This window comes from Seriola dumerili, unplaced genomic scaffold (assembly GCF_002260705.1).
Source record: "Seriola dumerili isolate Sdu_G_001 unplaced genomic scaffold, Sdu_1.0 BDQW01000025.1, whole genome shotgun sequence".
Lineage (NCBI taxonomy): Eukaryota > Metazoa > Chordata > Actinopteri > Carangiformes > Carangidae > Seriola > Seriola dumerili.
The window spans coordinates 2,079,957-2,095,199 of NW_019174280.1; the positions used below are offsets into that span (position 1 = coordinate 2,079,957).

The 15,243-nt window shown below is 41.1% G+C and overlaps 1 protein-coding gene across 1 annotated transcript in view; it reads right to left on the reverse strand.

Moving 5' to 3' along the window:
- The window catches only part of nmbr (neuromedin B receptor), a 48,420-nt gene that overhangs the window by 2,165 nt on the left and 31,012 nt on the right, over nucleotides 1-15,243 (reverse strand). Inside the window, exon 4 of the mRNA XM_022737875.1 lies at nucleotides 365-603. Within this exon, the coding sequence (XP_022593596.1) occupies nucleotides 365-603 (239 nt within the window). The remainder of the gene's footprint in view (nucleotides 1-364; nucleotides 604-15,243) is intronic.

Genomic DNA, 15,243 nt, shown 5'->3' on the forward strand with positions numbered 1-15,243 from the left:
AGAAGAATTCAGAGCCACAGACAGTCAGTTTCTGGGAAGGTCAGGAGGTTGTTGAGACATTAGTGTCATTCTGGGGTTTTTAGATAATATGAAAAATACAGAATAAAGGTAAAGCCTCATCCTTTAAGAAAGATTTGTATGTTTACATTTGCAGACTTACCACCAATGTCATAAAGTGTCATTGATATTATTGGTAGCTAAGGTCAAACTGTTGCATGAGCGGAACGGTCAGTGGAAATGTGCTGCTGATCTTTCCTGTGTAATTTATTTCCACCTTGTACCTCACAGGGATATGGAACCCTGGGTTATGTCTGAAAGCTGTCATTATCAATAACATGACCTCCCAAACGCGTCGTCTGCCGACCTGTTGAAGTGCCTGCGGAAGCTCTCGCTGAGCAGGTAGAGGGCGAAGGGGTTGACGCAGGAGGAGGAGAAGCTGAGGACTCGGGCCAGCAGGGTGATGATGAGGTGGGCCAGCGACAGATCCATCTGGTGGTAGTGGAAGGAGCGGTACATGTAGAGCACGTGGTTGGGGAACCAGCACAGGGCGAACAGACCCACAAACACCAGCACGATTTTGGCCAGGCGCTTCCTCGTCTCCATCTGTAGGGGTGGAGGGAAAAAGGAACAATGAGAGATCGTCAGATTTTTCTCCCCAGTTAGGCAAAAACTGAAAACGCTATGGTACAAATGGTTTCAGATCAATTCGCTGTATCTTAAAAATCCTAAAGTGTATCTTAAAGGGATACTTAAAAGCCAAATTGGTTTTAAAAAATAGAAGTAATTTTACACCCACGGTCTCTTATTTTGGAGGAAAAATGTAATCATGCTAGACAGGACTAAAGGTACTACTGGGACCTTCATGCTAAAAGCTTCTTCCAGACGTACGACAGTATGATGAAATTAATGGAAACAGGCGAAGAGCTGCACGGAGGGAGAAAATGGATTTGGAACCATGTTTAAACACCAAGTGCATTAAGTGAACAGTAACGTACAAGCAGTGTGACCTTGTTAGTCGGATGCTCGGAGATCGTCAGAGACATGAGGAAAAGGTCAGTTTAATCGGCCGCATACACTTCACACTGGTCACCCATCTCCGCACGTAAACATTCAGCTCAATACAAACACACATAAAAATGTCAACAGTGTTTTGCGAAGTGCCTCTCTGTGTACTGCAGACATCAAACGCATCAGACGTTGTGACCTTTTGATGTACACACTCCTGGCGCTTTCAGAGCTCAAAGAAAAGAGCAGCAGACAGACGAGGTTCTTCTCTTCGCTCTTGCTTCGAAATCCATTATAGTTTATGTGCATAAATTAAACCCTGAGGAGCTCATTAGACCTTCTCACCCCAAACATAAAGAGAAATAGAAAATCAGCTCTGCAGCACACACGTATACTGTTGACACATAAGGCCACATGGAGCGATTGGTGGAGGGTATTTATTTCCCTCTGGTGCTGGAAGGCTTTTTTTCACCTGCATCTGTTTGATATGTTGGTGAAGATCTGTGAACCAGACTGCCCTGCAGGGAACTGGAAGAGATTTTCTTAAGGCTCAAAGTTCTGCATAAAAAAGTATTTACAGTGTAAAAATGATTGATTATTATTGTTGACGAAACACTAGTCAGTCTCACAGGACCGTCATGTTGGTACGTCTGTATGTTGGTCAGCAGAAACCTGGCTGTTCTAGAGTTTGACCCTGGGACCTCCAGAGCTGCTCTGTTGAGGCTATTCTGTTTTTCTTTAGTTTTTTTTGCTTTTCATGGCAGCAGCATGGCTGAAGAGGACAGGATGAATTTTTTCGTTCTGTGGAGCAATAAAGTTAATCTTGTATCTTGACCTGGTGCGACGTCATCAAGAAGTTAATTTGCACACAGTCAGAGGATCATGAGATTTTGGTGAGAAATTGAATCGAGGGGGATTACATCTGTAGAAGTTAATATTTCAATCTGAAGATTCCTTTAATTAATGAGATTCTGTTTAGAGAAGAACACACGTGGGCTCCAGCTGAACGTTGTTCGGTCCTGACAGCATTGTTTCACCTTGGCTGACTCGCCTCTTAAAGACGAAAAACAGAATGTTAAAAAAAAAAAAAAAAAAAGAAAAGAAAAAGTTAACCAGCAGCAAACTGCTGATTATGGAGCAGGGATCATCTCTGCGCTCCCGGCTGGCTGCTGCTGATTTGTGTTTACTCTGATTTGCTGCCAGTGGTCGGGCAGAGTTTTGGCGTTTTTCCTAAGATCCTCTTAGGCACCTGCAGCTCCAGGCAACAACTCATCTGGAAGGGTGGATTATGTGAATGTGTGCATGCATTCGCTACCTACCTGCAGCTGCCTCCGTAGCTGTGAGTGTATTCAGATCTCTGTAATAGAGTTTCTCCTCAGCTCATTGTTGATAAATCCTTAGCGCTCCCCAGCAGCGCCGCTAACTGCTGCCTTTGTCACCGAGCAGCAAGCCTGCAAAGCCTCCTGGGAGCTCCCATTAGAGGCACGTGGGAAACAGATCGACACCTGAGGTGACGGCGGTGCAGCCAGACATCAAGTTGTCACATTTTTATTTTGCTCCAAATACTGAAAAATGCAGAAATCCGAGGCAAACAATTTATCATTTGTGCACTTGTTATCCTGTCGGGGTTGCAGATGAAATACATCCACTGTATATAGCAGATGAGGTCTGCCATCATGCACTAATGCAAAAGCTAACATTAATCATTATTCTGAGAATTTGGTGCAGTTACAAAGTGTAAACACTTCTGTCTTCTTTGATTATAGATCAGGTCTAGGTTCTATATCAATACTGTGAAAGTATCAAAGCCTCAGTCCACAGAGAAATGCACACAGCCTGTATTCAGAAACTGAGCCTTAAAACCAGCTGTCAGGACTTCTGGAACTTTGTGATGTCACAACAAAGCAGTCACTGCTCTCAGCCATGCCCCAAGCCCCGCCCACCTGGACCCACCATCCAACCTTGCACGATTTGGTTTCTCTAAGTATTTTTACCTGTAATCTGCTATAATTTTCTTAGATCACTCAGAAAACAGTCAGAAGAGAGGCTCAGAGCCTCCTCTCTTCTGATTGGCTCACAGACCTGTTGTTACTAGAGCTCCAGAGAGAAGCCTGAGCGTTTGTGGTTCATAAACCACAAATATATCTTCTTAAGGATCAACACTTCAAATAAAACATAAAGTATGGGACCTATAAGACGATCGATATAACAACACACAATTTATCATGTTAACGTAACAGTAAGATATGATATGTATGTAATAAGAAATGTTTCTTAAACAGAATAGTTAAATGTTATAATAAAATGAAAAATATCTTGTTAAAATATAAGAAACTGGATATTTTTTCCTCTTAATCAGTTTTTCACTAGAAGCAAGTCTGACGATTAAATGACAAAATACTGAGATGGGGGTTTTTGATTTGATGCCAAGTAAAACATAACATAATTTTTCTTTTTCTTTTTGGCAAATTGCTGAACTGACACTGTTGTTTTTCTTGGGCGGACTCCAAGACACCATGCTCATTTAAAGAAGCTGTTACTGTCACCTCACACCTGCCACTCGTTCATTAAGAGTTTAGAGTTTAGAAGCCATTTTGAATTGCTGATTAGAGAATTATCCACACACGGACCCTTCACTGGATACTGAAGAGCCGCAGCTCCATCCCGTTCACTGTTCAATGCTTTAAAGTCTCAGCATATAGACACATCTGCTCATCTTCATCTGTCCCAGCTTATACATCATCCACTTCTATGCTGCAGTCATGTGACAGGGTGACACCCAGACCTGAGGGTTCAAAGCAGCTACACGACTGAAGACTGAAGCTCTCTCCAAACACCTTCAGCTGTGGGAAAGACCAAGCTCACTCTGGCTTTCTCCAGATCAGCTCCCTTCACACTGATGCATGTGAGTGGAGGTTATTAACTGATCGCTGCAACGACAAAGCTTAAAAGGGAAAAGCAATTTATTTTTTGTTGGTAGTGTGATTTCTACCGACAAAATGAATTATGTAAAGTCTTCTTCTCCTCTAAATCAATTCAATTTATTATTCTCTGCATGATAACAGATGTTTGTTTTTTTTTTTATTGTTGGAGAAAGTCGCAAGTTTCAAGTGTTTAAAAACTGAAAGGGTTGAACAGGATGAACTCCATACACCATCTAATCAATTCAAGACCGCTATAACATGTCATTTGAGCCGCGCTGTTATCCACCTCCTCCGCAGGGAAATGTCTGCCACTTTCTTCACCAGATGCTCTCTAACTGTGTGTGTCTGCTGTCTGGCTGCTGAGCAGGTCGTGACAGTGGCTTTATCAGAGATGATGAAGATGAAACATCTGCCTGCAGCTGGAAACACTGAGACTGAACCAGACTGAAAACATGTTGAAAATTGCTAAAAAAAAAAAAAAAAAAGCTCTGTACAGCTCATCTCACGTGACACACGGATCCATTGTTAACCAAGCGTGTTCAGCAGGATCGGTTTCGATATTCCAGGTTACCAAGAACCGGCAGGATGTGATCAAGATCAGCACTGGCTGGTCAGATAGCTGAGGGAGGCAGAGGACTGTTTGGTCTCTGTTCAAGTATCTCAGTGAGTAAGAGGACTACGCTGGAATTTCAAGTCTTGGGTTTGATCCTCAGGATTCTGGAGTGACTTTTGAAATCCAGGACCCAAAGTAAAACATTCAAATGCTCCAGGAAATAAGTGACCAGTTGTCTGACCAAATATATCATGGTGTTTGAGGAGTACTTGGAGTTTGAGGTTGGGAATTTGATCCTTGGGTGCCAGTGAATTTTGAAGAACCAAAGAGAAGACTGAAAAGTTCTCAGTGGGAAGGGGACCTGGTGCAGTGTCTGGTGTCAATCAGACAGGACCAGCAGCAGGACCTCCCTGTTGGATCACCAGTCCACTGTTGGATAGGTACACACACACACACACACACACACAGTCAGTCTCCTGCAGTTTATTTCTGTAAACTGTGTGTGTTGCTTGAGGGTTTGTCTTGCTTTTCAGTTTGTCAGGGATCATGAATAAACATGAACTCCTGTCATTGTTTTTTATATCCGAGCGGGAAAACAGAAGTCTGAGTTAAAGTTCTGCTGCTGCTGCAGTGAGCTTTTGTCTCTTTTTAATATTGCTTTTGTTGTATGTGTTTCTGTCGCTGCTGTTGTTGTCCTGCTGCTGTTGTTCAGTGCACATGTAACACAATACAATAGATGTGCAGAATAATATGTGTACTCCACTGTCTATATTTAGGCTGAGAGGCTTCTGTGGAGCACGATGTATCATTGCATTACATTTAGTTCATTCAGCCCAAAACATCCAGTTGCCAGGGATTGTTATACAATGAGTTAATGAGCTCGTGTGAAAGGGAAAGGCAGGAAAGGTAACGAGAGCAGAGCCAAGATAGAGGAAAGGATTTGCTTGTTTCTGCCCATTAACTAATGTGGAAACTCTCCATCACCCAGTTTTAAAACTGTCCATAACAACGTAACTGTCCAAATAATCTTGGACTAAAAACTGATGGTATGAAAAATGGTGATCAGTAAAGTTGTGAAATGAAAAATTCAAATTAAAAAAAAAAATCATACATGTTCAAGTTGATCAAATTCGATGATCGGCCAGATTTAGATCCCAAAATCCTAGTTAGAAATTCAGATTCAACATCCGGGATACCAAGGATAAGCAATCGATCAGTGTCCAGCCAATCAAGTTACACTCCAGTGGTCATGTGACAGATGCTGAATCGATGTTGAATTTTTCATTCTGAATTTGTGAACATTGAAAATAAACAGTGTAAGGAGTTATTGAGAATTCAGGTGAATTCAGAGATTTCAGTGCAAAAAAAAAAAAAAATCAGATACTTAATTTCAATGCAAAAATAAAAACTTTCAAAGGCTTTTAAATTTCAAAATCCGGTGACATATTTGCTTCCATAAATAAACGTCTGCAGGAAATAGTTATTAGTGATAAACTGGATGAAGCTGCTTTTCGCACCTGCACTTTTTCCCTCTTTGCCTCCTCGCCTCTCTCTGAGTGCATCACCTCTCTCCACCTCTGCTGCTGCTCTTTTCCTCCGCAGACATCGACCTCAGTCACATGCAGTACCTCCCCACCCTCTCCTCTTCTCTCTCTGGCTCACTGTCGGTCTGAACAGTGTCGAAGTTTGGAAGCAAACTTTGTGATTATTCAGCGTCAGGCTCTCGTACGGCTGCTCTGCTCACTCATTAACATTTATATTAAACAGAGTCGGTAACAAGCTGTTTTCTCTCGTTTCCTTTTGCTACAGAGATCTGCATTTAAGCATGCCGCTTTTCATTCTACGCTCATTACTGGTAGATTTTCTCATCTATTTTCACCAAATAGGATCAAAATATTTCCCATAAAATCAATAAAATGTGATTAATTCTGTTGTTTATGTTGTGTTTTGGTAAAAAAAAAAAATCTGCGCTCTATTGAAAACATCTTGTAGGTCTGGGAACATTTGGCTCCACTGATTCAGCAGAAAACCAGAAACTGCAGCAAAAATGTTATTAAACAAAGAATATGAAGAACTTGTCACCGTGCGTTTCAATTATTATTTCCCCTTAGACCTGAGAAGGATTATTTGAACCACGCTCACTCTATAAACGCTGCGTCACACGTTTTCTCTGGAAAAGTTTGGGATCGCTTATTTTATCCTTTGCTGGGTCACAGAGCAGCTATTTACTCACCACCCACCTGGATCGGGTGGAGGTGGGTGGGTTCATTTGCATTTTATTTCTCATTCCTTGGGCCACATGCTTGTGTTCCTCCTGGTCCGGTATACACCACACGGTTCCGCAGGTTATTCTTGAATCCAGGTGGACGTTTGTAGCATATTTGAATAAATCCCCTCAAGGTGTTACTGAGATATCACGTCATAGTGTCCCACAATGCTTTGTGGTGAAACAGTTCCAGAAACTGCTCAGAAAATGAAAAAAAAAAAAAAAACAATCTTTGGGCAAAACATGAGGCTGAAGCTGAAGTGACATTCTGGATCGAGTGCTGCATAATGTCCTGTTATATAAGACGGTAAAGTCTCATAGAGTAACTGCAAAAGTATACAGGAAGGATTAGTGTACAGTACACACTGTGTGCAGTTAGTGTGTAGTACTGAGAGAACACAGGGACAAAATGAAGATCAGACGCTACGCTGCGTGCAGGCGTCAAAGAGTCACAAACCAACTCATAAATGAGCTGAGAATGTATTTTCATCCTGCTGTGAAACACTCATGTAAAAAAAAAAAAAAAAAAGTCAGCCAAGCAACTCCAAACATAATTGGAAACGTGGCTGTTGTAAGTTACAGGGCGACTCTGTGTCACAAGCGAAACAATAATCCTGGAGCACGGCGAGAAGACAGCAGCTCTGCCTCCAGCGTCGGTGCCGCTTCTCCACATGATTTAAGGTGGAAGCGTTAAAGTGGAGGCGGCACATGAAAACTGCTCCGGGTGCAGCTTTAAGGAAAAGAAGAAAGTATAAGTCGTTAATTTTACTGCTTGTTAATGTCACCACCTACAGCAGGGTGATGATGATAAATCCGCAGAGGACGGTGATGGATGTTTTTCAGGAGGAGCAGTCAGCTGATGGATTCACCTGCAGGAACATTCAGACAGGACATCAGCTGATGTCAGGAAACTGTCAGTGTTGATGTTTTTTGTATTAATGGACTCCAGAGAGACAGGATGTAATATCAGACTCCGGCTTCTCTGAGGACACAAATTCAATCTCTCGCTGTTTGTTTTTGTTTTTGTTTTTTCACTTTAATTTGAACAAATAAGTAAAGAGTCGCTGCGGCAGCGTTCTCTGTTACAGCCCCGGGTCACAGCTTTACCTCATAACTCTGCTTTATTGTCACTTGTCAATGAAAAATGAAAATCAGCAACCCTGGAAATGCAGGTTGATGTGCAAACAGAGAACTCTGCTGCTGGTGTTTCTGTCTGTGTCTCAGGTTCTTCGTGTATCTTGATCTGCTCTGCTTTGTCTTTGTTGCTGTGTTTGGACGTTGACAGGATTACAGTATATTTCTGTCTATTTCACCGTCTTTGTTTTTCAGTTAAACCTACAACAGAGAAACATATTATCATATCCTGTTTGGTCTCTTTTATTATTTTATTTATTTACAGCAGCAGCCTGTATAATATCTATAATAGACAGCTTTTCTGCATTTATAATACAGCATCACATATAAGCCTTTAAGGTTTTGTTGTGTTGAATTTACATTTCAAACGAGATTCACACTGTGTCTCAGTGTGTACACAATGTGCACAAACTGATTTGTTCAATTAAGGTGACATCTAAACATGTGTTTCCTTTATTACCGTCTGTTAATGACGTATTTGAATGAGTTTATTACAAAGGCTGTGTTAGCGATAACATGCTTTACTGAGAAACCAGGCAACCAGCCCCCAACATAAACCTCCTCCATGGGCTTCTCTAACCCCCGGGGCTCCTCACAGTGTAGGATCGCCACTGCTGACAACATGTAGGGTGTGTTTGGCTCTACATTTTGCATGTATTATTTAATTTAAAAAAAAAAAAGGTGAAATTATCTGGTATTATCTTATGTGTGTTAACTGACAGTTGATGATTTCTCTTTTTAAGCATTAAAATAATTTGTGTGGACCATTTCAACCCTCAAAATGTCCATTAACTTTAAAATGTTTCGTATCATGCTCTGTTATGTTCTGCAGTGTTTAGCAGAACAGGTGCTCTGTCTTCTGTCACCTCAAGTGTGCAAACTGACAACTGCTGACTCCTCCTCTCACGTCCATCTCTCCCACTGCTCACACAAGGAACTCAATGTTTACATTTCTTTTCATTTGCATAATTTTTTGCATCCAGCACCTTTTTTTTTTTTTTTTTTTTAACTTGTTGGGTCGTAATGCTCTGGAGCTCTTATGCTCAGCATCAACAGGATGAATCAGATATTAAACTGTGAATCGGCTCAATTTAAGCTACAAGCCACAGAGGGAACAGAAAAAGTTAGCTTCTGCTGCTGTAACCCAAAACAAACATGGGTGCTGTTGCAGTGTGTGTGTGTGTGTGTGTGTGTGTGTGTGTGTGTGTGTGTGTGTGTGTGTGTTTGTGTGTATGCAGGTAGTGGAGGTCACGGTCAACTTGTCTTTTTCTCAGCAGACAGAGAGTGTGCTAAAACAGCCTCCATCAGCAGAGGGTATGGGCGATGGTGGTGAGGATGAGGAAGATGATGATGATGATGATGATGGTGATGTAAGCTGTCAGCTGAAGCAGGGAAGTGACGCGGCCTGCTGAGATCGCGTGTTACGTCCCAGAGGAGAGAGACCGTCTGTGTCAGTGAAGACTCAACATTGATTTTCAGAGTCATGAGTCAGTGAGCGACACGCTGCAGTTTGAAGAGACTTGAATTCTCTCAAGCGGAAGTTTGCTCCAGAGAAGTGTTTCATAAAAAACGTTTACTTTCCTAAACCGCCCCACTACAAAAACTTTCATCACTTGCAGTCTGAATAATATTGAGTTTGGGTCTTTACCCTGAATTAAATCTTATTCTACTTAAATTCCTGTTTTGCCAAACAAACCTGGAACTCATGATCCCTGAAGATGATTTTTTTATTCATCGTGCACATTTCATTAACTCACACTCAACATTTGAATGTGCCAGAAGCTGTAGCTTTCATGCTCACTGTACGGACCGACTGACGCTGAACATGGGCACATATTGTAAAGAATTCCAAAATTATAGCCACTGGATGTATATTTGCAGAATCAATCCAACACAGACGTTATTGATACGTCCTGGATCACTATCGTCCCCAACTCCGACACTTTAGTCTCTGAGCAACTTGTAAAATTTTGTGTTGGTACGAACTCCGATGGTCAACAGTCTTCCTAGTTAAAAAAGGATGCGAGGTAAAATGGTGCAAAGTAGCCTTAACTTAGCTTTGTGTCAACAGGTTGTATCTTGTCACTTTCTGTGTGGCAGCTTCTTCTGTTTTTTGAAAAATAGTAAAGCTTCTGGACCACAAAAATTTCTACATTTAAGACATACACACACATTACAAAATGTCTTAATTTGACCAAATTCATAATGTTGTGCATCTTAAAAGTTTATTGAACCTCTTTAGTTTAGTGTTGCATGTTATAAAAACCAGCGTTGCTTGCAACATGTTCTGTAGCTCCTGAATTCCCTCTCCCAGCTGTTGTTGGGTGATTGAGGAGTGCTGGAGAGGCCTGGAGTGCTTGTTGGTTCTTGTTGTTTTAATGCTGTAAGTGTGTGTCATGCTGGCCACACAGACACCAACACAAGGTCTGAGGCGGTTGCTGTCACACATCCGTTCGTACAACGTTTGCTTGGTTTGGTCGTGTCCCGCTGCTGTCAATCAGCCGTCACTTCAGATGATTCAAGACACCGCCGCCACTGTACCAGCTCCTCAGTCAGGACAAGCAGACAGAAATAAAAGTCCAGACTGGGACTGAGCTGAACTTTCAGTAGCTTAAAGCAAATCTAACTCTGGTCATAACTTTTTAAACATCTTAAATGAAGGGATGTGCAGTGACAAACCTCAGGAGAAATCTAATTATTTCAGGCAAATGAAAGCTGAACCCTGGCGGCAGGAGCTGAAGTTAAAGGGATTCAGCAGCAATTATTTGGATTCTTCAAGTGTTGAAAAGTCACGCACACAAAAAACTGACTCGTATACAAAATCAATTGCTCTTCTTGCCTTCTGTCTTCCACTTTTTCAGTAATTTATTGTCTGACCTCCAGGTTTCTTCCTGTGTTTTAGATGTCATGGGCCTGAAAGTTCAGTCTGCAGCACCTGCCACATCCATGCACATAATGCCCTCTGGTCTGATTGATCCAGCAGCCAAATGATGATAGTTTTTTTTTTATGTCATTTCTGTCAAATGCCTGAGCTTGAAATGATTTTGTTGTTCTGGAGCTGTCAGTCAGCTGTCGCCTCAAATAAAGACTCAAGCCTGCTGCTGAAGTGGCAAGTCAATAAATACAAGTCAATAATGACAAATTGACAAAAATGTGTTTGTGCTTTCATTTCTCTGAAATGAGCCAGTGTTTGTCTTGAGTTAAAAGCTTTTATCGAAAGTAAAAAAAAAAGATCAGCTCAAACTGTTTCCAATATAAGTTACTAATAACTTGTTGCAAGAACTTTCTACAAGCGAGTAGCATTTTTCAGGTGCAACAGTAGATTTATTTTCTCTTGTTTCAAGAAATGTAGAGATAAAAATGACTTGAAAACAGGACTGTGCGACTCGTGAGTCCTAATTCTCCCGATGTAACCAAAACATATTGGAAAAATGTTTGAATAGCCACCAAAGAGGAAGACATTCATTCACTTTTTCAAACTTATGTTGTGTAAAATGCTGTATCCAACAATGAGAATCTCTGCAACCAATGGTCAACTACACAAACTGTTTTCTTAAATAATCGATTCATTGTTTCGTCCATGAAATGTCAGAGAATTGACAAAGATCCATCTCAATCGACTTGAGGGTGACAGCTTCAAATGTTTTTCAACAGTCAACAACCCAAATATATTCAGTTTACAAAAACATATAAAACTATTTAAATATTTTTTTTTAAATGACTTAAAGGGGCTATATGTTTTCTCCGCCACTGAACGTGGTTTCTTGCCGGGAGCAGGTGGTGGTGATTGTTGCTTGACAAGATGTTCAGTCATCGTTGCGTTTAAAAGTCACAAAGTTATAATACGACCTCTGAGCAGCGCCATGTTTTCAGGGCAGATGGAGGTTGCAGTGAGTCTCTAGCCGGGCTGAGGCTAGCTGGTTAGCATGCTAACTTCAGTAGGGGAAAAGACATGATAGAGACAACAGTTAACGTCTGTGTTTCTTTCCATCTTCTGAGACAGTTCTTGGTGAGTAAAGGAATGAAGTTTCATGCTGAACTCACAACATTTCTTCTAGACTGGTAAGTGAACACCCGCTAATGCTAACGTTAGCTATATAGCAATAGCAAAACTTACAAATAGCAGTTTTAATGCTATGTAGCAAAAACCTTCATTAAACAAAATGTATTAACACAAGAGGATAAAAATAATGTTAAATTACAGCAGCAGGGGGATGAATAAAGAGGTCTGTCAACTGCCGACATCGTTTGCCAACCGATAACCAGATGTTTAGATGGAGTTATTTTTGGATTGACTTACTTATACATGAAACCATGGATTAAACTTTAAAACTGAAATAAAACTTGTTTCATTGCTTTACAACTGCTAAAACAGATTATTAGCCCATTAAACTGACATGACTTTGTACTGGGATGATCAGATGTCGTTAGTAGATAAAGTAGTAAAAAAAAAACAGCGGCAAAAAAGGTGCAAATTTGTACTGTATCCGTGTTGTATCGTCTATTGTTGTATTCTTTTGGCGGGGACAAGTAATCCATCAGTTAGTGTTAAAAATGCCCGAGCTTTCTGCAGCAACAGGCTGTAATAACAAGAAAAACAGATCTGTCTTTTCTTTCCCAAAGGATGCAGAGAGGTAAGTCTAGACAGGGATAGATTTTAATATTAGCTACTGTCACATTTCATGCCAGTTGCCTTGGCTTGAGGGAGGGGCTGAGGGACAACGCCCACTTAGGAGGCCGGAGCTGTGTCCCATTTCATTTCGTTGGCGCTGCCTGTAAAGCGGCATCTTCTGTATAGAGGATCTTTGTAGAAACAACAAATGGATAAACACTGAATTTGTCATGTATCTGCAGTTAAAGATGCTAATGCTGCTGATGATTCATATTACGTACAGTGTGACTTGTGTGTTTGCAGCAGTTAACAGAATAATGACTGGAAGGCGACTGTTGCTACACATTTAAATGAGTTCATTGTTTCTGTTTGTCCTCCAAAGTTAACAACTAAGTACATTGTTTATCAGTGTCAAAAACAACTTAAATGAGTGTTTTTTGATCGATGGTGTGGTCTGAAGTACAGCTTTCCAGCCCTGGTGCGTGCGTGCGTGTGTGTGCGGGGATGCGCCTGCTGTGTGTGCGCCCTCTAATGTATTTCTTATCTCCGGGAACATAATGAATTAGCTCTGCCCTCAGATAAGACAGAAGGCTTGTTTGGTATTGATGTGGGCGTCTGCAGTTAATGTAGCAATTGGCTTCCAACCTCTAAAGATGTGAAGAAGATACGGGGGTGACGCGTGAAGAGGCGTCTCCCGTTAAAGAAAGTGGGGGAAAGCGCCTCTCCCCGAGGAGGCGGCGCAGACGGATTTAACTGTAATGAGATGAATTAGACCACACACATGATGCGATGTGACAGACCGAGACGAAGAGGGAGGACGACGTGGAGAGAGGCCCCAACAATTTACTTGCTTTCACCTCTTTGAAGGGTCTCTAATCAAAATCCTGCCAAACCACAGGTGATGTGCACTAAATGGCCAAACGTATGTGGACAGCGTAATACTCCAGCCACACCAACATAGGTTTAACCTTGTAATTTGTAGCTAATAATAGAGAAGATTCAGAAAATACCAGCAGTTATAATAACAGTTGTTGGTGTCTAGTGGGAGATCCTTGAAAAAACGCTTCATTTAAACATTTATAAAGTAAAAATGATTCATCAATCATTTGGTATTGAGAACTTTATTCATGTATTTTTTTAACTATATGTTAGCCTGTGGACAAATAACACATATTTAGATACAGAAATGTAGTGATGTTGCCATATATGTCCCTATACGGGGATATAATATTATACATATATGGAGTTTATTACATATATGAAAAACCCATAGTAATATCTGTTTATGTACATATATTAAAAATCTATCTAAAATCTATTTGATGAACATGTTGCAACCATAATTGTTAACGGCATACATTTAATTTATATATGTACATTTATTAAAACAACATACAAATGAAATGTCTATAGGCTTACACACTGCACAATTATTAGGCAAGTGAGTATTTTTACCATATCATCATTTTTATGCATATTTTCCAACTCCAAGCTGTATAAACTTGAATGCTTATTGGATTTAAGCATATCATGTGATGGGTATTTGTGTAATGAGGGAGGGTGTGGCCTAAAGAGATCAACACCCTATATCAAGGTGTGCATAATTATTATTCAGGTTCTTTTCCTCAGATGAAATGGGCCGAAAAAGAGATTTAACTGACTCTGAAAGGTCAAAAATTGTAAAATGCAGCATTCTTGAAATTGCTAAGATATTGGGGCGTGATCACCGAACCATCAAACGTTTTGTTGCAAATAGTCAATCAGGTCGCAAGAAACGTGTTGAGAAAAAAAGATGCAAATTAACTGCTAAAGATTNTATTCAGGTTCTTTTCCTCAGACAAAATGGGCCGAAAAAGAGATTTAACTGAGTCTGAAAGGTCAAAAAAAGCCTTTCAGAGGGATGCAGCATTCTTGAAATTGCTAAGATATTGGGGTGTGATCACTGAACCATCAAACGTTTTGTTACAAATAGTCAATCAGGTTGCAAGAAACGTGTTGAGAAAAAAAGATGCAAATTAACTGCTAAAGATTTGAGAAGAATCAAACGTGAAGCTACCGGGAACCCATTATCCTCCAGTGCCGTCATATTCCACGACTGCAATCTGCCTGGAGTGTCCAGAAGTACAAGGTGTTCAGTGCTCAGAGACATGGCCAAGGTAAGGAAGGCTGAAATCCGACCACCATTAAACAAGACACATAAGTTGAAAGGTCAAGACTGGGGCAAGAAATATCTGAAGACAGATTTTTCAAAGGTTTTATGGACTGATGAGATGAGAGTGACTCTTGACGGATCAGATGGATGGGCCCGTGGCTGGATCAGTAACGGGCACAGAGCTCCACTTCCAATCAGACGCCAGCAAGGTGGAGGTGGGGTACTGGTATGGGCTGGTATTATTAAGGATGAGCTAGTTGGACCTTTCCGGGTTGAAGATGGACTTAAAATCAACTCCCAAACCTACTGCCATGTTTTAGAAGACACTTTCTTCAAGCAGTGGTACAGGAAAAAGTCTGCATCTTTCAAGAAGGCCATGATTTGTATGCAGGACAACGCTCCATCACGTGCATCCAAATACTCCACTGCGTGGCTACCCAGCAAAGGCCTTAAAGATGAAAGAGTAATGACATGGCCCCCTTCCTCCCCTGACCTAAACCCTATTGAGGACTTGTGGGCCCTTCTTAAACGGGAGATTTACAGTGAGGGAAGACGATGCACTTCTCTGAACAGCGCCTGGAGGCTGTGGTTGCTGCT